At 51.8% G+C, this 27,225-nt stretch overlaps 1 protein-coding gene and 1 long non-coding RNA gene across 6 annotated transcripts; one reads left to right on the top strand and one right to left on the bottom strand.

Annotated features, from left to right (window-relative positions):
• Nucleotides 1-162: 162 nt before the first annotated feature.
• On the bottom strand, nucleotides 163-26,743 carry cpeb3 (cytoplasmic polyadenylation element binding protein 3). 5 transcript variants are annotated; one of them, XM_056436320.1, is made up of 11 exons: nucleotides 26,615-26,743; nucleotides 23,852-24,741; nucleotides 19,954-20,038; nucleotides 15,491-15,547; nucleotides 12,218-12,241; nucleotides 10,042-10,209; nucleotides 9,252-9,341; nucleotides 4,981-5,099; nucleotides 3,773-3,887; nucleotides 3,264-3,445; nucleotides 163-1,152 (listed from the first exon to the last, which is right to left on the bottom strand). In XM_056436320.1, exons 2-11 carry the CDS (start codon nucleotides 24,728-24,730, stop codon nucleotides 925-927), a joined length of 1,947 nt encoding a protein of 648 aa, XP_056292295.1. In that variant the 5' UTR covers nucleotides 24,731-24,741; nucleotides 26,615-26,743; the 3' UTR covers nucleotides 163-924. The 5 variants fall into 5 exon arrangements, with proteins under 5 accessions (XP_056292295.1, XP_056292298.1, XP_056292299.1 ...); XM_056436323.1 differs by lacking the exon at nucleotides 26,615-26,743 and adding an exon at nucleotides 26,401-26,579; XM_056436324.1 differs by lacking the exon at nucleotides 26,615-26,743 and adding an exon at nucleotides 26,322-26,340.
• Nucleotides 24,599-25,520, top strand: LOC130207645 (uncharacterized). Its single transcript, XR_008834313.1, has 2 exons — nucleotides 24,599-24,685; nucleotides 24,818-25,520. It is a non-coding gene; the product is annotated as an uncharacterized LOC130207645 (long non-coding RNA).
• Nucleotides 26,744-27,225: the final 482 nt, after the last annotated feature.

Below are 27,225 nucleotides of genomic sequence, written 5' to 3'. Positions count from 1 at the left end.
GCGCCCTGCGTCCGCAGCGTGTCGTGCGAACACCGGCAGAATCCTAAAAGTAGACGTGACACCGAAAAGTCTTTTGCATGCAGCAACCTGGTTGAAATAAACATGCAGTTAGGGGGGCGACCCCGTGACCCCGCCCCTCCCACCCCTCCCCCGCCACTCAAAGGTAGCCATCGTCGCTCCACGCCACCGGGTGCTTCTCTTGTCCTTCTCCCCCACGGCCTGAAGGAAGTCCTCGCGGTATCGGGTCGCTTAGCAGCAAAGCTAGCGTCACATTTACAGACACAAATATGTTGTTATAAAAATAAAAGACCTAGAAACCAAAAGCAAACTCATCTGATTTCGCGAATGAGGTATTCATATTTTCAGAGTTGCGAGCGGACGCCGCCGTGGAGTCCTGCTACATCGCCTTCATTTCATTCGCCTTTGGTAAATTAGTTTGTTTTTCTCTCGTCGGGGCAAAATAACTACAGCTTTTCAAAATAAGTGCATGCTCCTTTTTACATAAAATAAAATGTTTAATTATCTATGTGTGTCTATATATAGGTACAAAACAAACAAAAAATATATACTTTTTAAATATTTGTATGGCCCCGCCTCTCAGTCCAGAAGTACCAACCACCAGGGAACTGAAAGTAGCCGGTGTGTGTGTGCGTGTGTGTGTGTGTTGTGCCAAAGTGCAAATTCTAAGCTGATAGACTTTTCCCCCCCCCCAATGCGTGGGATGAAGAGAGTCCCGCGTCTTTCTATTCTTCTTTTTTATGCTTTCATTTTTTTCGCGAGGTGTTTGCGGGTGGAGCCGGGTGGAGGGGGCGGGGCTGTGGGCGGGGCTGTGGGTGGGGCTTCCAGCGCGGTCCTGGGTGGGGGGGGCGGGGTTTCTAAAGGTCGTGTGCGGGGCGGACTCGGCGACCCCCCCCCGCCGCCCCCTCAGCTCCAGCGGAAGGACACGTGCCGTGGCCGGTCGCCGCCCTCCTTCACCAGCGGCTTGTGGAACTCGCGGCCGGCCCGGCTGTGGATGCTGGCCCAGCAGAACTCGCAGTAGTACTGCAGGCAGGTGACGTTGGCGCAGAAGAACGGGGCGAACTTTCCCCCGCAGCGCGCGCCCTGGCACTCGTCGCACATCTGGTCGTCCAGGACGTACGGCTTCACCTCCACCTGAGGGAGACGGGGGGGGGGGGGGTTTAGTGTCGGCCGTCTTTACCCCCCACCGACACAAAGTGGCCGCCATGTTCGTGTCCTCGATCCTCTCGAACAGAAGCCAGCGGGTTTCCTGTTTCGTCCGCCAGCGAAAACAAGTTTGACCGCCGAGCCGAGGGGATCGAGAAACGAGAGCTCGGTTTCCATGGAGACGCCCGGAGAGCTCGGGGCTGGACGCTGTAACCTCGTTACAGCCCGGCCGCAAAATGAAAGGTTATTAAATCCTCCTGCAGTGAAAGTCTCTCTCTCCGCCGGCTGAGGTCTGACACCGTTCAGAAAACCCAGATCGAGCCGGCGGACGAAGGTTGACGAGCTGCGGCGTCCGATCATCAACTGGTGAACAAGACGTTCAGCAATGGAAAGAGATTCTTTACGACGTCTTCATTTCCACCCGAGTGTCTTTACCAAAACCCTCTGGGCCTCCATGAAGGGCCTGAGTGGTGAGAACAAAGACACCCGGACCCGAAAGAACAGAGGCTGAGATCCCAGGTGGACCGACTCGGCTTCCTGGCTGACGACCAGTCTCTCTCTCTCTCTCTCTCTCTCTGTCTCTCTCTCTCTCTCTCTCTCTCTCTCCCTCTCTCTCCCTCTCTCGCTCTCTCTCAGTTCACGCTGAGCGTCAGAGTGACAGGGTGTGTGTGTGAGAGCTGCGGAGCGTTGTCTGTGTGTTTCTCTCTTTTCTGTTCTTTCATAGTTGTTTGTATTTAGTTTATGTGGTGTATTAGTTGGTTTCACATTAGTTTAAATTGTTTGGTGGTTATTTGGTTCTTTTCTCTGGGTGTCTTCCCGCTGCCGGTGCCTCACCGGGCTCGGTGCGTGGCGCAAATGTTTGGCCCGGTTCCTCCCCCCCCTGTTTACGAGAAGACACGGCATGAAGATCGCCGGTGACTCCTCGTGCAGCGTGGAGGAATTGGCCCGAGCAGTCGGGAAGAAAGTCGGGTTCGGCAGCATGAAGTCCGCCGCCAAAATGAACGGCTCGGTCGTGATCCTCCTGGATCAGGTGGAGAAGGTGAGCCGAGTGGTGGCAGCTCCTAAACTTTTTATCAGGCTAAGCCAAAATGGCCATTTATTTAACGAGAAAGTCCCGGGTGGAAAACAGAGAGGGGCAGGAGGCCAGGGCAGTGTGGCTCTGTAACATCAGAGCCAGACTCTAGCTGGAGTTCAGGTTTTATAAACACATTGGAGACCTGGATGCTTTTAAACAACGCTGGTGTTTTAACGGTATTGTTTGTTCTGTGGTGGAGGAGGAGCTTTTTATTAGGTAGATTATGTTTTATTTGTTTTTAATGGTTTTTGGTTGTGGTGTTTTTTATTTTAAACAACCTGATTTTTTTAAAGCACTTTATTTTTTTAAAAGCTATGTAAAGGCTGAAAAAATTTGAAATAAAGTGTTTTTCAAAAATCTCTCTCTCTCTCTCTCTCTCTCTCTCTCTCTCTCTCTCTCTCTCTCTCTCTCTCTCTCTCTCTCTCTCTCTGTGTGTGTGTGTGTGTGTGTGTGTGTGTGTGTGTGTGTGTGTGTGTGTGTGTGTGTGTGTGTCTGCCCCTGCTGAAAATTGTCCGGCGTGCCCAGAATAACCCGTCTGCACGCCACGGCCCCCAAGTGGACGTGCATGTACGGGGAGCGCCTATAATCAAACCGTCCCTACGCGCCTGCTACTTATCGGCCACCGGTTCTCCGTTACTGCGAGAAACCTGCGTGGACTCGTGTGGACTAGCGAATATAACGTGAACTCGCGGGAACTAGCGGGAACTAGCGTGGACTAGCGTGAACTCGCGTGGACTAGCATGAACTCGCGTGGACTAGCATGAACTAACGTGGACTAGCGTGAACTCGCGTGAACTCGCGTAACCTAGCGTGAACACACATGGATTCTCGTGGACTAGCGTGAACTCGCGTGGACTAGCATGAACTAACGTGGACTAGCGTGAACTAGCGTGAACTCGCGTAACCTAGCGTGAACACACATGGATTCTCGTGGACTAGCGTAACCTAGCGTGGATTCTCGTGGACTAGCGTAACCTAGCGTGGACTCGCGTAAACTCGTGTGGATTCTCGTGGACTCGCTCACCCGTTTGTCGATGTCGTTGTGCTGCAGCTGGACGAAGCGAGCGCTGATGGCGGCGATGTAGCTCTGCTGGTTGGAGAAGGCCACGCGGCCGGCGCCCTTCGGGTACTTGAGCTCGGGGTCGGTGTCGATGCCGGCGTAGCAGACGCCGCCGTACAGCCGGTCCATGATCATGGCGAGCTCCACTGGGGGGGAAGGAGAAACAGGGAGAGGCGGTAACTTCTGTGATCGACGTGAAGATCCGACCCCTCCTCTTCATCGGGGCGGCGGGCTCGAGCCGCCGGTATAATTAGTCGGGGTCACGTTGCGGAGCGGCCGGCGATGTTTATCCCGAGAACAGAACGCCGGAGCCTTCCGTCACGCCATGAATTCTTAACGCGACGACCGCTTGGCCCGCTTCCTGGAAACTCGAGTGGGGGATCGCTTCGGCCTCTGGGCCGACGTTACGGAGCCAGTTTAGAGCCTTTGGTTGCATATATATATATATCCCCAATTCCTGTTCAGCGAGTTACCTGCACGCAGCGGCCGCGGCACCCCCCCGACAAAGATGGTCTTGCGGGGGTCCAGAGGCTGGGAGCCGTCCATCACAAAGTCACTGTCGCTCAGGTTCCAGGGGCGGATCTGGACCTGGAAACACGGAGGAAGAAGGTCGTATGAAGGATGTGTGTTGTTGTTGTGTGTTGTGTGTGTGTTGTTGTTGACGATGTCGCTCAGTCGTTGAGTCACACAAACATTCAGATCCAGAGAAGATGGATCCTATGAATGCCCTGACATCTGTCAACAACTAACAACAAACATCAGGAATCAGCCTCTGATGACTGGAAGAAAACTTCATCTACTACTACTACTGCTACTGCTACTACTGCTGCTACTACCACTACTACTACTACTGCTACTGCTACTACTACCACCACCACCACCACTGCTACTACCACTACACCAGCTACCGCTACCACTGCACCGCCACCACCGCCACCACTCACCACCACCACCACCACCATCACCACCACCACCACCACCACCACCACCACTGCCACCACCACCACCGCCACCACCACCACTGCCACCACCAATCACCACTGCCACCACCACCACCACCGCCACCACCACCACCACCACCACCACCACTGCCACTACCACCACCATCACTGCCACCACCACCACCACCACCACTGCCACCACCACCACTCACTCACCACCACCACCACCACCTGCCACCACCACCACCACCACCACCGCCGCCACCACCACCACTGCCACCACCACCACCACCACCACCACCGCCACCACCACCACCGCCACCACCACTGCCACCGCCACCACCACCACCCACTGCACCACCACCACCACCACCACCACCACCACTGCCACCGCTACCACCACTACCACCACTGCACCACTACCACTACCACCACTACCACTGCTGGCACCCACTGCACCACTGCACTACTAGTACTTCTACTACTAGTAGCCTACTGCTACTACTACTAATAGTACTGCTACTACTACTACTGCTACTGCTGCTACTACTGCAACTGCTACTGCTACTGTTACCACTACTATAACCGCTACTACTACTACCACTGCTACCGTTCTGCTACCATTCTGCTACCGTACTGCTACTACTGCTACTATTAGCACTACTGCTACTTCTACCGCTACTTCTACTGCTACTACCGCTACCGCTACTACTGCTACTGCTACGGCGAGCTTGTCCTACCGGTTTGTCTTTGATGGTGGGACTGGACACACACAGGTAGAGCTTGCCGTCCTCTTCGATGCAGGCGTCGATCAAGGCCTGGACAGAAGTCTCTTCCTGGAAGAGCAGGAAGGCGTAGCCTGGAGGGAAATAAATACATATATATATAAATATAGCCGTGTGACCATGATGCTTTAAACTTTGTCCTCTGGGCAACAACCGATAAACATGAGAGTACCCCCCCCAATCCCACTGGGCCTCCGCACTTCTTCTTCTGTGTAATTATTCACGGTCCCGGACATTCCTGCCTCCTCGCAGTCGCCTCCGCCTCTGATGAGATGGCTGACATGGCTCCGAAAAACAACTGTGCAAGAATCGACTCCCGGGAGTGGCTCCGGTGGGAAGAGTTCAGAGACGTCTTCACGAGGCCGAGAGCAGAGACCCGGTAGTGGGGATGGTAGAGGTGTGGTGGAGGTGTGGTAGAGGTGTGGTAGAGGTGTGGTAGAGGTGTGGTGGAGGTGTGGTAGAGGTGTGGTAGAGGTGTGGTGGAGGTGTGGTGGAGGTGTGGTAGAGGTGTGGTGGAGGTGTGGTGGAGGTGTGGTGGAGGTGTGGTGGTGGAGGTGGTGGAGGTGTGGTGAGGTGTGGTGGAGGTGTGGTGGAGGTGTGGTGGAGGTGTGGTGGAGGTGTGGTAGAGGTGTGGTGGAGGTGGTGGAGGTGTGGTAGAGGTGTGGTGGAGGTGTGGTGGAGGTGTGGTGGAGGTGTGGTGGAGGTGTGGTAGAGGTGTGGTGGAGGTGTGGTGGAGGTGTGGTAGAGGTGTGGTGGTAGAGGTGTGGTAGAGGTGTGGTGGAGGTGTGGTAGAGGTGTGGTAGAGGTGTGGTGGAGGTGTGGTAGAGGTGTGGTGGAGGTGTGGTGGAGGTGTGGTGGAGGTGTGGTAGAGGTGTGGTGGAGGTGTGGTAGAGGTGTGGTGGAGGTGTGGTAGAGGTGTGGTGGAGGTGTGGTAGAGGTGTGGTGGAGGTAGAGGTGTGGTGGAGGTGTGGTGGAGGTGTGGTGGAGGTGTGGTGGAGGTGTGGTAGAGGTGTGGTAGAGGTGTGGTGGAGGTGTGGTAGAGGTGTGGTGGAGGTGTGGTGGAGGTGTGGTGGAGGTGTGGTGGAGGTGTGGTGGAGGTGTGGTAGAGGTGTGGTAGAGGTGTGGTAGAGGTGTGGTGGAGGTGTGGTAGAGGTGTGGTGGAGGTGTGGTGGAGGTGTGGTGGAGGTGTGGTGGAGGTGTGGTGGTGGGCCTGAGGTGCACAAGTGGACCCAGAGACCTTTGTTTGTAGTAGTCTCTCTCTCTCTCTCTCCCTCTTTCTGACAGGTGAGAGGAGAGAAGATAGGGGAGAGAGAGGGAGAGAGGAGGAAGGAGGGTAGAGAATAGAGAAGAGAGAGGAGACAGGTGAGAGGAAAGAGAGGGAGTCTGAAGGAGGGAACGGCGTGTTCCCTGACAGAGAGAGAGAGAGAGAGAGACACAGGAGGAAGGAGGGGGGGAAGAGTGAGAGAAGGAATGCAGAAGGTGAGGGCGAGGGGAGCGGGAGGTGACCGACCCCTGAATGCCAGAAGAGATGCGTTCACTGTGAAGCTAGTTAGCTTAGCGTAGCATTGAGACTCGGCTCCGCCCACAGGGAACAGCATCTGGAGAGCAGTTCCACCGATTAGCGCGTTATAGCGAGCTAAACTAATTAGCTTCTGACGGTAGCTAAGGGCCAGCGGAGCTCTCCACACCGAGCGGCTCAGAGGAGTCGATCCTCTCCGGTGACTCTGGAGTTATGGACCCAGATGGTCTCAGCGCTCTATAAATACGCTCCGCTACCTGCCGGCTGCTCTGCTGCTCCTCCATTACCTCACCGGCCGGATCCGACCCGCCGCGACGCCATGGAAACGGAGCGAGCGCGGGACTCAAATCTGGGATTATCTCCTTCACGCTGCTGCACTGGCAGATCTACCGGGACGAGAGGGACGAGGGTCTGTGACTCTGCCTCAACATGGACCAAGAAGAAGAAGAAGAAGAAGAAGAAGAGTGAGAGGACGCATCGAGGCCGCAGTGAGATGCGGTCCTGCGGTAGCGGCCATTGCTGCATCACCGCAGGAGGACGAGCGGTCGGGGGCGACGGCATCTCGTTCTCTTTCTCTTTCTCTTTCTAAACCTTTCGGGGCCGTTGACCCCGTCCGGCTCGCTGTGGTGCGGCGTGGCATCAGCAGTTTATAGCTCTCAGGCTCCGCCCCCTCCTCCCTCTGGGCCCCCATCGCAGAAATAGCTCCGACACATTTCAAGCTCATTGGCATCAACACAGAGGCTCAGAGCAACCAGAGCAACCAGGGCAACTAGAGGACCCAGAGCAACTAGAGGAACCAGAGCAACTAGAACAACCAGATCAACCAGAGCAACTAGAGGAACCAGAGCAACTAGAACAACCAGAGCAACCAGGGCAACTAGAGGACCCAGAGCAACTAGAACAACCAGAGCAATTAGAACAACCAGAGCAACCAGAGCAACTAGAACAACCAGAGCAACTAGAGCAACCAGAGCAACCAGAGGACTCAGAGTTTATTGGGGCCTCTTTTCTTTTTTTTAAAGTAAAAAGCAGCATCAAGTCGGGTGACGCATTGTAAGTTGTAGATTATTATTATATTATATAAACCAGGGGAACGTTCTGGCCACAGGTGCATTGTGGGTCTGGATCTCCACCGTATCCTGAGGGAAATATCCAGCTCTAGAATGTGGTGAGTTCACCAGAGCGAACCAGTAAAGAATGAGGTGAATATAATAAATAAACCCCGAGAGAGGAGACGTGAAGTCAGAGCTCCTCTACGCGAGTCCCAACACTGGAGATACGACTCATCCGGGACAGAAACGGGACCGCCGTCTTTTCCACTTGACCGAGCTCGGAAAGGACCCCCCCCCCCCCCTCTCACACACACACACACACACACAGATGTTCCCTCGCTCTCGACCCTAAAGCTTTTAGTGCTGACGTCAGCAGCGTCTGCCCAGCCTCCCGGACAGTTACTGTGGAGCGGGTGTAACAACCAGGTCAGTGCGGCAGGTTCCCTCAGAGGTTTTGAGTTGGGGGTTTGAATCCGAGTGATGAATCCCACACAGAGCTCTCGTCCCGCGTGACTCCGCCCCCTCACATGGCGGCGGCTCATTCATTCCCATAAAAGGAAGCTGCATGTTTCCCTCCTGGCTTTGGATATTAGTGTCGAGCCGATTCAAAATAATCCTCTCGAGCACGATTTGTTTTTAAAGGGATGTTTAAAAATGAGAGTGTGTGTGGAGGGGGGGGGAGGGGGGCTCCAGATGCAGCGTATTACCATCGGCCTGTGGAATGTCAGTTATTTCCAGAGCGTCTTCAATAGATTTCCTAATATGACACGAGCTGCATCCCCCGGGCCTGAAGGGGTGATGGAGGGGTGATGGAGGGGCGATGGAGGGTTGATGGAGGGGTGATGGAGAGGGGCGGAGGGGGGGATGGAGGGAGGGAGGGGCGATGGAGAGGAGGGGGAGCGATGGATGGAGGGGAGGGGCGATGGAGGGGCGATGGAGGATGGAGGGAGGGAGGTTGATGGAGGGGGTGGGGCGGGCGAGGAGGGGTGATGGAGGGGTGATGAGGGGGCGATGAGGGCGATGGAGGGTTGATGGAGGGGTGATGGAGGGTTGATGGAGGGGCGATGGAGGGGTGATGGAGGGTTGATGGAGGGTCATGGAGGGTGATGGAGGGTGATGGAGGGTTATGGAGGGTGATGGAGGGTGATGGAGGGTTATGGAGGGGCGGGGCGATGGAGGGTTGATGGAGGGTTGATGGAGGGGTGATGGAGGGTGATGGAGGGGCGATGGAGGGGCGATGGAGGGGCGATGGAGGGGCGATGGAGGGACGATGGAGGGGTGATGGAGGGTTGATGGAGGGGCGATGGAGGGGCGATGGAGGGGCGATGGAGGGTTGATGGAGGGTTGATGGAGGGGTGATGGAGGGGCGATGGAGGGGTGATGGAGGGTGATGGAGGGTCATGGAGGGTGATGGAGGGTGATGGAGGGTCATGGAGGGTGATGGAGGGTGATGGAGGGTGATGGAGGGGTGATGGAGGGGTGATGGAGGGGCGATGGCCACCGGGGGGCGCTCACACAAACACACACCGTCCACGATTGCCCAACATGAGCTCACGGGAATTCTGGGAAATATAATTCCTTGCAAAAACCTCTTTAAAAGAAGAAGCGCTGCCCGAGGTGATTCATTGGGAAACCAGGCGGGAAGCGGCCGTTACCTTTGGGTGGGAAGTAGGATTTGCTCTCGGCTTTGTGCGGCCAGTCCACCACCAGGTGGCCGTAGCGACGGAAACTGTTGGTGATTTCATCTGCGAAACGGACGGAAACAGAAGAAAACGGTCATTCAAAGACGTCAAGATGCCGTCATGTGAGATGCGTCCGCTGAGCTCCACGCGGAGCCGCCGCCGCCGCTGTTCGTCCGCTCGCCGTGTTCCCGTTTCCTGCGGCGGCGGCAGCCTCTGAAACAGGAACACGGGCTCATCCGGAATCATGAATCTCTCCGTTAGCCGAGGGCTCGTCCATCAGGTGCATCGTGTGCAGGTACAAGCAGCTGGTTTCACAGGCCTTGGGGGCAGATCCCCCCCCCACCCCGATCTTCGTGCTAAGCTACGCTACGCTAGCCGGCGGCAGCTTCATATGCGATGCACACATGTGAGAGAAGAAAGTGAAGAAGCACATTTCTTCTCACTGTTCCTCAGCTGTTCCTTTACCTGTGAGAACCAACGACCTCTCTGAATAAGTTCTTTGGTTTTGGGTTCATTGGCGAAACACAAACTTTAAAAAGAGACATTTATTATAGCTTAATAGCTTGTAAAATTAATATCCTCAGCCATGAGTGTCAAGGAGCTCAAACAGGCTGCACTGGGACGCTTCCTGTGATAATGTACATACATTATGCATCATAGTGTGTATGCATTATGATGTATAATGCATACACACTATACATCCTAGTGCCCGCAGCAGGGAGGAGCTGAAGAAGAGCCCAACAGATGACGAAGGTATCCTCACCTTCGTCGATGTCGGGGGGGAGGCCGCCCACGAACACCTTCCTGGAGTAGCGCTCCATCCGCTCTCCGTTCTGACAGCGGGTCGGCGAGTTCAGGGCCGGGGTCAAGGAGGGGTCGCCGTGACCGTCGTCGAGGAAACCGTCTTCAAAGGGGAAGAGACAGGAACGACCTGGTGGGGGAGGAGAGGGAACCTCAGCATGCCGAACGACAGCACACACACACACATGGAGGGGCCACCTGGAACCGAACATGGTTCTCCAGAGTGACGCCATAGAATAACCATTTGTGGTTCCACAGAGAACCTTTCACACCAGGGTTCTGTAAAGAACCATGTCCTTAAAGAGTTCTTCAAAGAACCTTCAAACATGGTTCTTTAAGGCATCATTTGTGGTTCCACAAAGAACCTTTCACACCAGGGTTCTTTAAAGAGCCATTTCCTTAAATAATTCTTCAAACAACCTATAAAGGTGCCTCAAAGAAACTCTAAACATGGTTCTTTAAAGCACCATTTATGGTTCCACAAAGAACCTTTCACACCAGGGTTCTGTAAAGAACCATGTCCTTAAAGAGTTCTTCAAAGAACCTCTAAAGGTGCCTCAAAGGAACGGTTCTCCACTAGGTGATGGTTCTAATAAGTTCCAGTGCTTCCTCTGATCTCCATCAGGGTTCATGTGTTGATGTGTTTCATGTGTTGATGTGTTTGATGTGTTGATGTGTTTCATGTGTTGATGTGTTTCATGTGTTGATGTGTTGATGTGTTTCATGTGTTTCATGTGTTGATGTGTTTCATGTGTTTCATGTGTTGATGTGTTTCATGTGTTCATGTGTTGATGTGTTGATGTGTTCATGTGTTTCATGTGTTGATGTGGTTCATGTGTTTCATGTGTTGATGTGTTGATGTGTACATGTGTTGATGTGTTGATGTGTACATGTGCACATGTGTTGATGTGTACATGTGTACATGTGTTGATGTGTACATGTGTTGATGTGTACATGTGTTTCATGTGTTGATGTGTTGATGTGGTTCATGTGTTCATGTGTTCATGTGTTGATGTGTTTCATGTGTTTCATGTGTTGATGTGTTTCATGTGTTGATGTGTTCATGTGTTTCATGTGTTCATGTGTTCATGTGTTGATGTGTTTCATGTGTTCATGTGTTGATGTGTTTCATGTGTTCATGTGTTGATGTGGTTGATGTGTTTCATGTGTTGATGTGTTGATGTGTTCATGTGTTTCATGTGTTGATGTGTTGATGTGTTGATGTGTTCATGTGTTTCATGTGTTGATGTGTTGATGTGTTGATGTGTTCATGTGTTGATGTGTTTCATGTGTTGATGTGTTGATGTGTTCATGTGTTTCATGTGTTGATGTGTTGATGTGTTTCATGTGTTGATGTGTTTCATGTGTTGCATGTGTTGATGTGTTTCATGTGTTTCATGTGTTTGATGTGTTTCATGTGTTGATGTGTTTCATGTGTTGATGTGTTTCATGTGTTTCATGTGTTTCATGTGTTCATGTGTTTCATGTGTTGATGTGTTCATGTGTTTCGCTTGGAGTGCGTTGTGTTCCACGCAGCTCCGCCTCAGGCAGCAGCTCCTCTGAGCTGCTGAAACACGTGATTAATGCAAAACAAATGAACTTCAGGAGCCCCTCCAGGCCCAGGCGAGCCAGGCGACGAGGCCCCTCTGAGTCGGCGTCACGGAGCCCTTCACAGGAGCTCTGGATCAACGTGGCGCCGCGTTGGAAACGGTGGCGAGATCTCTCTTCGGATCAAGCCGCACGTGTTTGAGTTTCACAGACGTGACGACGAGACGCCGACTCAGAGCGGAGAGACAACCAGAAACCAGAAACAGAGGACGAGAAGGAGATGTCCTCCTCTCGCCAACAAGGCTCCACATCACTGTTTCAAATGAATATGACGTTCAAATCACAGCACAGACGGAAGCAGATCATGACCCCCGGGAGAGAGAGGGAGGGAGGGAGAGAGAGAAGGAGTGAAAGAGAGAGAGAGGGAGGGAGAGAGAGAGAGAGAGATAGAGGAGAGAGAGGGAGAGAGAGATAGATAGAGAGAAAGAGAGCGAGAGAGAGAGGGAGAGAGAGAGAGATAGATAGAGAAAGAGAGAGAGAGAGACTCGGCGTGGCAAGCAGAAGCCCAGAGAGAGAAGGCCTCACGTTACCTCTTCTGCGGCCATAGCTCCGGGCTGCACAGGAGGGGGGGAGGGGGAGGGGGGGACACAAGGGGAGGCAGAGAGGGAGGCAGGAGGGGGGAAGAGATACAGAGACATGGGTATTCTGTGGCAAATAAACAAAAAGTGTCTCCAACATCTCTGAGACGACAGAGAAACCTGCAGACGGCCACGCACCTGCTGTGGCACACAGACCCGGCAGGAGGCCGGGGGGGGGGCTGTCAACATTTTAGGGGTAAAGTATCGAGATCAGAATCTGCGTTTTGAGGCCCCTCGAATGGCCGCCGCTCACGGTTATCACATGTGAAGATCCAGGAGCCGAGTGCAGGTTAGTCATTACCACGGCCCCCCGGTGGAGGATTACCGCGCTGCTCTGGGATCAGCTGCGGGAGGCCAGGAGGTGCGAGTGGAAACTTCCCACAGGAGAGGAGAGGGAGGGGGGGGGGGGGCAGAGCGAGGCCGCCATGTGGAAGGGGGCCGCGGTGTGAGGGACGATATCTCTTCGGCTGCTCACATGTGAGCGTCGTCAAGAAGATCTCCCGCTCGTCTCTTCTTTTATTGTTCATGCTCGTCGTCACTGAAGTGAAGTCAATAAAGAGAACTCAACGCCTCCCAGCTTCCCCCCCGGGAGCTCCAGCCTCATGCCACGGCCGCTCCATGCCAACCAGCCGCCATTAAGGGACTTAAGGTCCATAAATACTGATCTCCATCCACTGAGGGGAGCATGAGATGCTGCCTGGGGGAACGAAGCAATAAAAAGACCTCGAGTTCAGATTATTTACCTTCAAAATGAAACCACTCAGTAGCTTACTGCTCATCTCGGTCGACAACCTTCCATTGCAAGCAGACCTCCTTTATTTGAGATCCAGAACAAACGTCCACGTCGCGTTCCAGGATCGGGTTCCAGCTTTTTTCTTTTATCTATTAAAATCTTCCAATCTCCATCGGCCTTTACCCGAATCCAAGCCCCTCCCCCCACTCACCACACAGATCCTGCAGACTCACTGCCTCCAGAGAACCAATAAGGTCCTCTGCGTTGCGAGAGCCCCGTTGTGTGACCGGCCCCTCTGGCTTCATCTCGGGAAATATATTGTCTCTGAGCCCTCTTCTTCTCCCTTGCTATGTTTTCATTAAAAAAGATCTGGTCCCCCCCCCTCCTCCCCCCTCTCTCTTTTCCACCTAAATGAAACCTGGACAGCCTCTCTTCAGCTTCGCCCTCTCACTGTCTGGCAGAAACAAAGTCACCTAGCAACCGGGGCAGAATTAAGAAAAAGCGCTGCGTGGGAAAGCGTCAGAAGCCTCAGGGAGCGAGAACTCAGCCACCGGGGAGAGGAGGGGAGGAGGGATTCCCTCGGCACGATGAGTTGAGGACCACGACGCCGTCACGTGGGCAACGCCGATAAACCCGACGCTCTAGAAGGTCTACACTTACCGACTCCTTTCCTAACATCCTTTCTCCGTCACTTCAAGTGCTATAAAACCACCGATGAAGCCGGTGGCCCTGACAGCGAGCGCCTCGACGCTCACGGGACGAAGTGAAGGAGGAGCGTCCCCGTCCACGCTCATCGTCACGGACAACAGGGAGGGAACCGCTGCAGACCGGCATGGGCCATCCGGGCCGATCGGAGAGTCTCGTTGAGTCTCGGTGAGTCTCGGTGTATCTCTGTGAGTCTCTGTGAGTCTCGTTGAGTCACGTTGAGTCTCGGTGAGTCTCGGTGAGTCTGTGAGTCTCGGTGAGTCTCGGTGAGTCTCTGTGAGTCTCGTTGAGTCTCGTTGAGTCTCGTTGAGTCTCGGTGAGTCTCGGTGAGTCTCGGTGAGTCTCGTTGAGTCTCGTTGAGTCTCGTTGAGTCTCGTTGAGTCTCGGTGAGTCTCGTTGAGTCTCGTTGAGTCTCGGTGTATCTCTGTGAGTCTCGGTGTGTCTCTGTGAGTCTCGGTGAGTCTCGTTGAGTCTCGGTGAGTCTCGGTGAGTCTCGGTGTATCTCTGTGAATCTCTGTGAGTCTCGTTGAGTCTCGGTGAGTCTCGTTGAGTCTCGTTGTATCTCTGAGTCTCGGTGTGTCTCTGTGAGTCTCGTTGAGTCTCGTTGAGTCTCGGTGTATCTCTGTGAGTCTCGGTGAGTCTCGGTGAGTCTCGGTGAGTCTCTGTGAGTCTCGTTGAGTCTCGTGAGTCTCGGTGAGTCTCTGTGAGTCTCGTGAGTCTCTGAGTCTCGGTGAGTCTCTGTGAGTCTCGGTGAGTCTCGGTGAGTCTCGGTGAGTCTCTGTGAGTCTCGGTGAGTCTCGTTGAGTCTCGGTGAGTCTCGGTGAGTCTCGGTGAGTCTCGGTGAGTCTCGGTGAGTCTCTGTGAGTCTCTGTGAGTCTCGGTGAGTCTCGTTGAGTCTCGGTGAGTCTCGGTGAGTCTCGGTGAGTCTCGGTGAGTCTCGGTGAGTCTCGTTGAGTCTCGGTGAGTCTCGGTGTGTCTCGGTGAGTCTCGGTGTGTCTCGGTGAGTCTCGGTGAGTCTCGGTGAGTCTCTGTGAGTCTCTGTGAGTCTCGGTCTACGTCTTCTCCTTCCATCTCCAGCTGAACCCAACAAACCTCGACAAGTTGTTCACGACGGGACCAAAGTTCCTTCAGTAATAAAACCGTCACCGGAGGAACTATTGGACTACATGTGCAGTAGAAAACTGGTTATGGCATATTTCCAGAAGGAAATGCCGTGTGTCTACCCGACATGAGAGGGAGCGAGGGCCTCGCTGATTTTGACCGATCGCCAGTCCGGAAAGACTTTTACATCTTCTGAGGTTCAAACCAAAAAGATGGGCTGCGTGATTAAAATAACTAAAGGGCTTGTTTGGGGCTTTAAGAAATCACGTCCCGGATCATATCCACAAGCGGAGAGCACTCGGAGCGGCCTGGAACGCCTCGTGGCATCCGTGTGGCCGCATGTGGGATTAAAGACCGGATTTCTGTCTCTGGCTCATCTCCCGTTACCGTCGGTCATCTGCCGGCCGGTGGGACACCGGGAGGGATCGAGTTTAAATACTGGGGTATTTTTGGAGGCGCTATTCACAGGTGGTGAGAAGTCTGTCCGAGGTTTACGGTGTCAGGGAATCCAGACGTTAGCAAAGGGGATAGCCACCGCGGTTCAGGGGGTATGAGGGGGTACATAACAATACTTCCTGTTCTCAAGGTGGGACACCCAGAGGAAACACATCGTACTTCATGCACTGGATTGTTTTGAGATTTTGTGCAATTTTTGTGGACGGAAAACAACCGAAATGTGTCCTTACTGTTCAACGGCATGATGTGCTCCGCTCCGGGATGATGGAAGTTCAGGCCCATGCGTCCTGCGGCGCAGAGAGGAGGAAAAGAAAGGAAAGGATGAAATGTTAAACATGAAAAGAACGGACACCAAATGTACTCAATGTGACACAGAACACGGACAGCAGCCACAGAAAAGAGGAAACACACACACACACACAGAAAGAGTCAACCTCGTTTCGGACAGAACACTTCAGCCTCTCGACATGATGTGCAGCGGCAGCTGCAAAGCCACGCCTTCCATCCCCGAGCCACGCCTTCCATCCCCGAGCCACGCCCTCCATCCCCGAGCCACACCCTACATCCACGAGCCACGCCCTCGTTCCCAGAGCCACGCCCTCCATCCCCAAGCCACGCCCTCCATCCCCGAGCCACGCCTCCATCCCCGAGCCACGCCCCACATCCCCGAGCCACGCCCTCGTTCCCAGAGCCACGCCCTCGATCCCTGAGCCACGCCCTCGTTCCTAGAGCCACGCCCTCAATCCCAGAGCCACGCCCTCCATCCCCGAGCCACGCCCTCGTTCCCAGAGCCACGCCCTCGTTCCTAGAGCCACGCCCTCGATCCCAGAGCCACTCCCTCCATCCCCGAGCCACGCCCTCGTTCCCAGAGCCACGCCCTCGACCCCCGAGCCACACCCTATCCCCGAGCCACGCCCTCCATCCCCGAGCCACGCCCTCGATCCCCGAGCCACGCCTTCGATCTCAGAGCCACGCCCTCGATCCCCGAGCACTTAAAATTAGGCCCCGAGTCAGAGTCTGCCGACGCAGCGTTTTACCCGACGCACCGCAGGCGGGCGGCCTACCTCGAGTAATTAAAGGACAGACAAGGTGAAGCAACACACTCCCCCCGGGTACACAATTGTGCGCCCGAGTCGTAACCACCGTGGTGGGGGGCGGGGCTTGAGGCCGCGAGCACGCTCCTCCATACGCAACGTGGACTTTGAGAGGTAGAAAAACAAGCGGACGCGACAAAAGTTTCCCACAAATTCGGCTGCAGAAGTCAGATAGTGGGGGGGAGGGGGCAGCAACCTGAGGGGTGGGGGTGGGCACCCTGCAGGGCCACAGATGTGGATTTCCACACTTCTCCCAGCCAGTCAGAAGCCGGTTTGGCTGGAGGGCAAATGGAGTCCAACATACGTTCACACACGAGCGTCTGTTTGAACACGTGTGCGACGCGGGGGGGGTGTAACTCTCCCATCATGCGGGTGGACTGGTTGTTAGTCCTCCAACCAAATGACAGCGTTTGAGCCCAAATGTCTAACCATCTGAAACGTCCTTAAAGCTCGAGAGCAGAGACTCGGCTATGAGACGCTCCCAATCCGAGCTGTGACTCTGCTCATCGGAGGGCAGCAGCACCGCGGTGCGAGCTGGCCTTCTCGGTCAGGATTAGTCATTGGGGGGGGGGGGGGGGGACAGTTGTCCTCTTCAAGCCTGAAAATAGCTCTGGGCATGAGCCAACTGCTTCCCCAGGAGTGGCGAGGGGCCCTGGAGACTCCTGGTGACATTTCCTCACAGGGAGCCTGAGCTCTTCTCCAGCTGCCCATGATGGTCGCATCGCGGCGCCCGGTGCTTCCCTCTGCCCAACAGCGCCGCGTGGTCTCCGTGAGTCTCCGTGAGTCTCCGTGAGTCTCGGTGAGTCTCGGTGAGTCTCGGTGAGTCTCGGTGAGTCTCGGTGAATCTCAGTGAGTCTCAGTGAATCTCGGTGAGTCTCTGTGAGTCTCGGTGAGTCTCTGTGAGTCTCTGTGAGTCTCTGTGAGTCTCTGTGAGTCTCCGTGAATCTCGGTGAGTCTCGGTGTGTCTCGGTGAGTCTCGGTGAGTCTCGGTGAGTCTCGTTGAGTCTCGGTGAGTCTCGGTGAGTCTCTGTGAGTCTCGGTCTACGTCTTCTCCTTCCATCTCCAGCTGAACCCAACAAACCTCGACAAGTCGTTCACGACGGGACCAAAGTTCCTTCAGCAATAAAACCGTCACCGGAGGAACTATTGGACTACATGTGCAGTAGAAAACTGGTTATGGCATATTTCCAGAAGGTAATAAATATATATGCCAACCACACACGGGTATTAAATGTGTCATTAAAGTGATAACGGTAACACCATTTAATACTAATACTAATATAGAGTCTCCAGAATCCAGTTCAGCCGGATTGGATTGGCAGCGCTAACAACAGTTTCAACAGTATTTCACAGCTCGTGAGATTTTGACAGGTCGTTGTTTTAAAGGCAAAACAAGTCCGGACTTGTTCTGTTGCCTGGACTGAAATGAAAACGTCCGTAACCAAAGAACCTTAGTTGACTGGCGGCAGCGTGCGGTTAAACACACAAGGCTTATCTCGGTCCAGCAACGAGGGTTTGAAAGGTTGAGAGGTCGAGTCCACTTCCTTGACCTCGGCCCGACCTTCAGTGTGTCACCACGGAAGATCACATGGTCCTCCTCTTGTGACCTTCCAGGACCTCGCCAAGAAGGTCTAGCGAGTGTCTCGATCACAACCTTCTTGACCCTCACAGGACGCCATTACACCGCAACGTTACCCGATCAGAGCGAGCCGTACAAGACATGGAGTCCACCTCATGTGACCCGGGCCGGTTCCCCTCCTGTGTGTCGCCTCTTATCCGAAGCTCTCGTCAGACCAAGTCCTCCGGCTCCTTCTACCTGTTACTACATCACACTTCATGACCAACGCGTGGTGGGGAGTCTGGGAAGTCGACAGGAAACTGATCGTCTTTGCACAAACTAGGAGGCTTCTTTCAGAACTAGTCGTTCTTTGCTTCAGTCCACAGAAAGACTCTGTACGCTAACCATGAAGCTGCAGCCAGGGGTTAGCATAGCATCAGAAATGGTGGAGCACAGGACCCCCTGGGTTTAGGTGCAGCTCCCCATGTGGGGCGTATGATGGTTCCTGGTAGAAAGACAACAGTCCAGAGATGACATAAGTTCTGTGGATCCTCTGAAGTAAGTAAGTCACGATTTATGTCGACACACATTGCTTAATTTAGCTGACAATCCAGATCGATAACCAGCTGAGAGGAAAAACACGTCTTCGTTATTATTCTGGGCTCAACTGTCCCTTTAGAAAAGTCGATGGCGTTCTGAACGCTGCACTCATAAACACACAGTGCCCGTCGTAACCGACGCATGAGTAAGACCATGTGAGTCAACGTGTGTGTGTGTGTGTGTGTGTCCAGAGATAGAGACTTTGCAGGTGGGATCCACGCACAGCTTCCATGAGGTCTTAAGGGACATATTAACACTTTCTCAAAATGGTCAGTGACACCATTGAGGTTGTGTGTTCATATGTGTGTGTTTGTGTGTGTGCGTGTGTGTGTGGGGAGTGCCATGCCGCGAGCTGCAGACACATTTTTATGGGTGAAAGTGTGAGGACTGCTGAGCATGGAATGTCACAGTTGATGTACATGTCAGAAACTATTTGAATGTGGCTCTCCTGTGTGTGTGTGTGTGTGTGTGTGTGCATGTGTGCGTGTGTGTGTGTGTGTGTGTAGATTTTGCCGGCAGCAGCGATGGTGGCTGCTGTCAGACTGCTGGGGTTTTTCCAGGCCGTGGGGAGAATCTCTGGTGTGTGTGTGTGTGTGTGTGTGTGTTTTTGTGTGTGTGTGTGTTTGTATATGTGGCTGTCCACACATGAGTTCAGCTGACCCAGTTCAGAACTACATAGAAACGAATGTGTCTAGGGGCGTGTGCGTGTGTGTGTGTGCGTGTGCGTGTGCGTGTGCGTGTGTGTGTGTGTGTGTGTGTGTGTGTGCGTGTGTGTGTGTGTGTGTTGCCACAGAAAGGGCCTGTTTGTTCAGACGTCGCCGTGGCCCCTCGCCCAGGACTAAAGAGCTTTTAGAAAGTTTAAAGTGTCTCTCTCACTCTCACCGACAAAACACACACACACTCACTCACACACACTCACACACACACTCACTCACACACACTCACACACACACACTCTTTGAAGCCAACACTTCTCCAAACAAGTGCTAAGAAATGAAACTGGTTAAATCGAGGAGACGGCCTCGCCCTCCTCCCCGTCTGGACAGAAAGAGAGGGGGGGGGGGGTCACCTCACACTCTCTCACCACCGATTCATATTTACATCACAGTACAAGTGCTTCGCTCTCTATAACACACACACCCACACACACACACACACACACACTCAAGGTAAAACAACCATTCCAGTCACAATGAGAAGAATGTGAGAAATGTCTGTGACGGGATGGACGTGGGTGAGGAACCGGGCATTCTGGGTAAATGCCTTTTCAAATAGAGTAAAAATATAAATAAATCTGAGATGACGTATGCCCATGAAGCAAAAGAATACAAAAATAAAATACTGTAAGCACGGACGAAAGAATATTCCTCAGCTGCAAAATGATTCCTCCATATAAAATCAGCGGTGGTGGTCGGCGGGCCGCCGGCGGGGGGCGCGTTACCTTTGTCGTGGTCGGTCCGGATCATATCCATCAAGGAGTTCTCCAGAGAGTGCAAGCTGAAGGCATCAAAGGGCCGACTCCGGTCCTGAAACACAGCAACAGGAAGAGGTGAGGAAGGAGGAAACACGAGGAAACAAAGGGAAGGACGGACTCATCTTCCTCAAGGCTGCAGCAGTTTTAAAACGAAGACGTGGGCTCTGGGAACTTGAGCGGGACCTTTTATTATGATTATCTTCTGATGTTTTAGGAAATCAAAAGCTGATGAAGACATAATCAATAAAAAGGAATCGCGAGTCGAAGTCCCAAATCCAACAAAGACCGGTAGCAAACAGACTGGAGGTAGTGAGGAGGCTCTGCTGCGAGGAGACGTCCATCGTTCGTCCTGCTGCTCGTCCGGCGTGGTCAAACATTCATGACCTCTAGATGTCCAGATCACCATCAGGCTGCCGACCTTCAGACAAGGGCGTCCGGAGAAAACCCAGAGCGGCACGCCGGGTGTTCTTTAGCCGCGTGAGGCTCAGCTACTTGCCCGGTTTCACATCAGCGAACGGGACACTTGACCTTTTGCCCCCTGACCTGAGCGACCTGACGTCCTGGTGACAACTCTCCTCCAATTAGGGGCGGACGTCTCCACAGCTCGGTGTGACTTACAGCCAGGAGGCTCCACCGGCCCTTCAAACGCTCATCACCCAACGCTCCATGGATCAAGGGCCGAAACAACGAGAGGCTTTACACCACCGTTCTAAAGTGTGGGGTCACTTAGAAATGTCCTTATTTATCAATGAAGATAACATTAAATTAATCATAAATCCTCTCTCTACATAGTTAAAGTGTAAATGACTATTCTCTGGTGTTCATGAAGTCTCTACAGAGGTGTGTAGAGGCCCGTCTCCAGTGTTCTGATGGTACATTGTGTTATCGCCTTAGAAGACTAGCGGAGGGGTATAAAACTCTTTAAAACCCTTTAATGTGAGCGCAGCTGAAAACAGTTATGCTGCTGAGAGAAGATATAAAACTGGCCTTCCTTTGAGCCACAAGAAGAACTACATTAATATGATATTTACAATAAAAATCATTATTTATAACCTCCTCAATGTCTTGACTAGATTTTATATTAATTTTGTAATAATTTGATAAATAAAAGTGAGAGTTTTCAACACCAAATTGTCTGTGTGACCCCAAACTTTTGTTTGTGTACGTCTTATCTCAAAGAATTCAAATGTACCAATAAATGTAAAAGTTATGTTTAAAAAACTCTTGATTTCCATCATGCTGTTCATCTGAATGTCTTTATTTTCCATTAGAGGAAAATTGCTAATGATTCTGTAATCCTGTGTGTTTATTATTATGGAGAATAAAGGTTTTATTCTCCATAATAAATGTGTGTTTGTGTTTTTTGGTTATTGTGTTGTAAAGGCATCAGCGACTGATGAATAAACTCATATTTCACTCATAATTTGTGTAATTAATGTTTATAAAAACCCTTTCACACATAAAGTTGTGGTAATCTTTAGCCTCTAACACAAAGGGACAATAAAGTCTTCACTGAAAAGATTAATAAACACTTTAAAATCTACAAAATCATAAGTTTTTAATACATTACGATGAATAAATAAACGCTCTCCTTTTCTTAAAGAAATTGAAGAAAAATATCCTGCGCTTTTATTTTGAAGGTTTCAAATTAAATGGATTTATGTTATAATATTAGAGACATGTTCTGATGTACAATATTTGTACACTCAAATAAACAATAATAAAATGCAAAGAGAGTTATTTAACACTATGTTTGAGTAGTTTATACAGGTACACTGGCCCTTTAAGAGGTGGCCATGATGCTGATGTGGCCCAATAAGTAGACCAACACGTTTGGCTGTATGTTTATTTGTTTATATGTTTACATGTTTACATGTTTATATGTTTATATGTTTACATGTTTATATGTTTATATCTTCTGCTCATCTCATCCGGCCGACCCCGTGGTTTTCGAATAACAATAATATGTAAAGGACAAAAAGACAAAGATATATCCCTCTTCTAAGACGCTGCCTCCAGCTAGTAAAACAAAGTGGAGATTATTGCATTGTCCTAACTGAGATATGGGACGACACGTCCCTTTAACCCTTTAGCGCCAGAGGAGTCGACTTCGTTCCCAGAGTTTCCGCTCAGTGAACACGCGACTCCGTGCGGCGTGGGCCCTTGACCTCGTCTCCCAGGTGCCGCGAGGACCGAGGCGCTCGGCCGGCGTGTAATGAAGCCTCCGGAGGCCCGAGTGACACGCGCGATCCTTATCTCCTCAAAAGGCCGGACGGGTTTCCAGCCAGTTGGAATTTCACACTGAGCCGGGGCCGCGTTTCCTCGGCCCGCGTCGGCTCGCCTTGCACCGACAGGTTGACATGTCGGCCGGTGCTCTCTCTCTCTCTCTCTCTGATCCTTCTTTAAGTAGGCTGTGACTTAATGGGGCGTTCGACTGGCTTATTCTGTCGTGTTGGCTTGCAGGCAGCATGACACACGAGGGAAACACATGGCCGGAGTCACGCTGGACTCATCCTGTATTCAAATCACAAGCAGGGCTCCTTTGCCTTTATATGTGTAATGCCCATTGGGCTAAAGTATCTCACGATGGTGACGTGCTGTGGTATAAACATATAAACATATAAACATATCGTGTGTTGGTCTATGGGAGAAACACGTAACCAGAGAGTTTTATAACTTACTCACTGAATAAAAAAGGTCTTTTCATGGTCGTACAGAAGAAACACAACATAAATACACATCAATGTAGAATATTTAGTTGGAACCATAACAAGAGCTTATTATTATTATCTTCTTCTTAATGTAAACGCTAAATACTTTTTCCAGGTCGGACACAACAATATATCAATATCCTAATTTATAAGCGTCTAAAATCTCATCATCAAACTGAACTTTTTTATACGATTATTAACCCGATTATCCGATCACAAGCGCCGGGTGTTGCCTTCAGGGACCGTCCAACATCTTGCAATTACAATGAGAGCACATGAACTAACAACGATGTTGAAAACGTAAGTTATAAAGCACGATAAGAATAACTCATCATTATAATTACGAGTGTTATTAGTATTATTAAGAGTAGCACCTATTAATATTAATATTCCACGGATATGTTAATGTTTAACATAGGCATTAATAGACTTAGTAGTTTGTATATTATATTTCTAAAACACTCTTGAAGCCTTTATAAAACACACATCACTGAAAAACAATGTCTGAGTCAGAAGGAGAGCGTGCTGTAAGTTAAGAGGTCCCCTCAGTGGGAGTTTAGAAAGTTCCGAGGCGGACCTGAATGCGTCCGCCGTCCTTTAAACCCCACAGTGCGCTGGCGGCCGGGAGGTTAACCCTCCGCGCACCGAGCCGCGACTCTTTCTGGGGGAGACTCGGTCGATGCGTGCTGCTTTCAAGAACCCGATGTCTCCCTTTTCCATTTATTCAACCTCGGAACACAAGCCGGGCGACAGACGCTGAATGTTGAATTATAGAAATCAATATCATGAATACAGCCTCTGACATTGCGTTGTTATTGAAGGCCTATAACCCGTAACCACTGCGTGTGGGGAGATAAACGACATTAATATGACACACTGACAATGTGATTTATGAGAAACCATCATTAGTTTGACCCTAGTTAACTTTGACATCAATCCATATCATATAATATGTGGACCACAACCAGTGATGCGTTCAGGGTGACCTTAAGGATACTTTGTGGGCCTTTTTTCTCTCCGGAAGTGATCGTTTCTTTTGAGTATCTTAATGGGTCGACCAACATGGTAAACTGACAACATGTCAGATGGGTCAATATATATTTTAGATGACAAAAACAGAGGTAAAAGCCCTTCTATAACTGGAAGGTGTTTACCTGGAACGGCAGGATGTTGTTGCCGTTGTCCGTCCTGAAGGCGCTGTCATCCATCCAGGGCTTGGGCCCGAGGGGACCCGGTCTCGGGAACTTGGGGGGCGCGATGACATTGCTGGCGTAGGGCTTCTTCATGGGCGAGATGGGGTTCATGGTGGACGGCACCCCGACGCCGACCGCCCGGCGCGGGTCCCGGCCCGCCTGCAGCCCGCTCCAGGGGTTGGAGGCGGTGCTCCACGCGGCGTTCTGGTGATTATTCCAAGCGGACGACGAGGCAGAAGAAGAAGACGACGACGAGGACGACGACCCTTTGCTGTGGTTCATGATGGTCTGATACGCGTTTCTCTGCAGGGGGAACGAGCCTTGGCTGGGGCTGACAGGGGACCTCCTCAGCTGGGCTTGCTGCTGCTGCTGCTGCTGCTGGGTCTGCGCAGCCAGACCGATCTGCGGCGAGAAGTTCCCCCCGTAGATCGGGTTGACGTGGTGGGGGAAGTTCTGGAACAGCATGGTGCCGTTCACCGACGGTATTCCCTGGAAAAAGCTGTCGTCCGCGGCGGTCGAGGTCCCCGTGGACCAAGTGCTCCCGAAAGAGGAGGACGGCGAGGAGAGGGGCCCGCCGGTCTCCTGCGGCTGGTGGTGGACGCTCAACCCGGGCAGGATCGGCGACTCCATCGGCGGCGCGGTGTCCTCGCTGCTGCTGCTGCTGCCGTTCCGCGGTGACGCCGCCTGCTTGCTCCCGGTCGACGGGCTCTCCGACTCCGATGAGGAAGACGTGGGTTCCGATGACGGGGTCCGGGTGGAGGGAGGGGGGTCTACTCGCGTCGGATCTTGCTGATGGTGAGGCTGGGCTTTGTTTTTGTCCATCAGTAAATCATCCTGCATGGTTTGCTGAGCTGCAACGGGGAAGGAAACGAGGAGTTATTATTCTTATTATTCTTATTCTTATTATTATGGATGTCGCCGTTATAGGAGCGGATGCGCCGGGCTGCCAGTCTCTGATGAAGTGGGACACCTCCGACCGGCGAGGTGTCAAGAGGGACTGGGCAACTGCGACGCGAGTGCGTGATCACCCATTTAGCCGAAAAGGAGACGAAGAAGAGGACAACTCACTCCGCGTGACTCCGCCACGGAGGATTCATAAACACACACCAGTAGACCCGCGCAGCGCACAGCGGCGGATATTCACCAGGTTGCGCCACGTCTCGGTTTTTTTTCCTTCCACGCAGGAACTCCGGAGCTACAATGTGAAACTGATTCAGTATGTGTGTGTGTGTGTGTGTGTGTGTGTGTGTTTTGCCTCTAGGACCTCCCCTATTCATTTACAAAAGTCAGTAAATACAGCTGTCCTTCAACAAAGCTACAAGACAGGTCTACCGTGACACACGCCACCACGGGGCGTTATTGTTTTTGTTGTTTTCAAACGGAAATAACCTCCACCAAAGGACACCTCTTTACGTACCTTTTTACGCACCTTTTTACGCAGTGGAAAGTGACTCCATGAAGCGCTTTATTATGCCGCAAAGAGGTTTCATGTACCGGGAAACCTTTTAAAGAACGTCTCGGTCTTACACTGTAATAATACAGCACGAGTCATGCATCAATAATAGCTTAATAAATAGGATAATGTTGGTGTAAGTGAGTAATACTCAATAAAAAAGTCAATGAATGATGATACGTGTAATATCCCGGAGGTCGACACAGACATATAGGCTTATTGCTTCTTGCATGTGTGTAACTTTAAAGTCCTGGAACGTTGCACAAAGCTCCGTGTCCTTTATTAAAATACCAGGCAGAGGAACATGTCATGCAAAATGCCACCCTTTTCATTTTGCATGTGGGAGACAACGCCTTGGAAAAAGAAAAAAAGGCCAAATTGCACACACACCCTCGGGTGCCATCAGGAGGGCAATTTGGCTTTCAGACAGGTTGCCACATAATTGAAGTAAATAGTGATCACGACCATCTCCAACGCAAATAGACCGCACAATATGCTGGATCATCTTGAGTCGACACACACACACACACACACACACACACACACACACACACACACACACACACACACACACACACACACACACACACACACACACACACACACACACACACACACACACACACACACACACACACACACACACACACACACACACACATAATGACTTCCGCTTGGGCATAATTCATAAGTTCTAGGACGCAGCGTCGAATCAGGCAATGTTAACAATGGGCTTTCAATTAAAAAGCCACATCTCGGTGCCATGAGGCTCCTGTTGGACGGTCGGTACCGGGCTGCAGGAGGCTAACACCCACCGCGAAGGCCCGTCACACACACACACACACACACACACACACACACGCAATAGTCTGTGGACATTTAAAAATATCACTTCTAGATGTCATGATCGTTCACAAGTTGGACTTTAAAGATTCGTCACTGATATAGCACTGCGCGCGCACCCACACACACACACACCGTGTTTTTTCCTCCAAGTGCTGGGCTTCCAAGGTCACCAAAAGCGGCACATTCGGCAGCCGACAGTGACGCAACTCACCGGCTCTTCACCACAAACACCGGCAGCCCCCGGTGGTCGGGTTCCTCATTCGATACCCTGCATGAACTGTCATGCCTTGAAATCCCCTTTAATCCGTACGTGTCCCCTTCTACACGAACCACAGAAACACAAACAAACAACCGCGTCCACACAGACACATGCACGCGCACACACAGCTGGTCGCTTCTCTGCCATATAGGGCCATTTGAATTACCTTTTATCGTTCACCTTTTTGGGACTCTGTAAATAAATTTCTGTTTGCCTCGTCTGGGTTTATGACAAACGAGCTACCCTTGTGCGGAGATAGTCAGCAGTTGCTTCAACAGCTGATTGACTGCGGCGCATGGATGTTGCCGAGGGGACTGCTGGGAGTTGTAGTTTCTTACTATGCAGAGAAGCTCGTCAAAAAAATAAAATGTAGTCGATCTTCTGTATTCTTGACTGCTGTAGTAAAAACAAAAACACACATAAGTTTCAAAGCTCGAGGCAACTCGTTGCAGCAATAATACAGTTGGGGATGATTTATAGTTATCTCTCACGTACGCCCACGCAGACACGCGCGTTTGTGCGCATAACTCAAAAAGTATCAAACCGAATCGCATGAAATTTGGTGGGATGATTGGATATTATCCGGGGACCATTTGATTAGATTTTGGGATCGATCGGGTCAAAGGTCAAGGTCATGAAAAGGTCAACATCTTCTTTTTACCATAGTCAATTTTTATCCAATTGGCATGCAACTAATGCCAAAATGTTCACATGACATCAAGCTCCCCACACTCTCATGCCAAGTACCAAACAAGTGGCTGCGGCGAAGGTATGCGC

The sequence above is a fragment of the Pseudoliparis swirei genome, chromosome 17 (genome assembly GCF_029220125.1).
Source record: "Pseudoliparis swirei isolate HS2019 ecotype Mariana Trench chromosome 17, NWPU_hadal_v1, whole genome shotgun sequence".
Taxonomy (NCBI): Eukaryota; Metazoa; Chordata; class Actinopteri; order Perciformes; family Liparidae; genus Pseudoliparis; species Pseudoliparis swirei.
Note: the sequence above shows the minus strand (reverse complement) of the source record. Positions and strands in the feature narration are given on the sequence as shown.

What these genes read in the sequence shown, in the direction of transcription:
- cpeb3 (XM_056436320.1), bottom strand. Translation starts at nt 24,730, where the DNA reads ATGCAGGATGATTTACTGATGGACAAAAACAAAGCCCAGCCTCACCAT. An exon ending in CCCCCCCGACATCGACGAAG is followed by an intron (nt 9,342 to 10,041) that starts GTGAGGATACCT and finishes TCCGTTTCGCAG; the next exon opens with ATGAAATCACCAACAGTTTC. An exon ending in ATCCTACTTCCCACCCAAAG is followed by an intron (nt 5,100 to 9,251) that starts GTAACGGCCGCT and finishes ATTTCCCTCCAG; the next exon opens with GCTACGCCTTCCTGCTCTTC.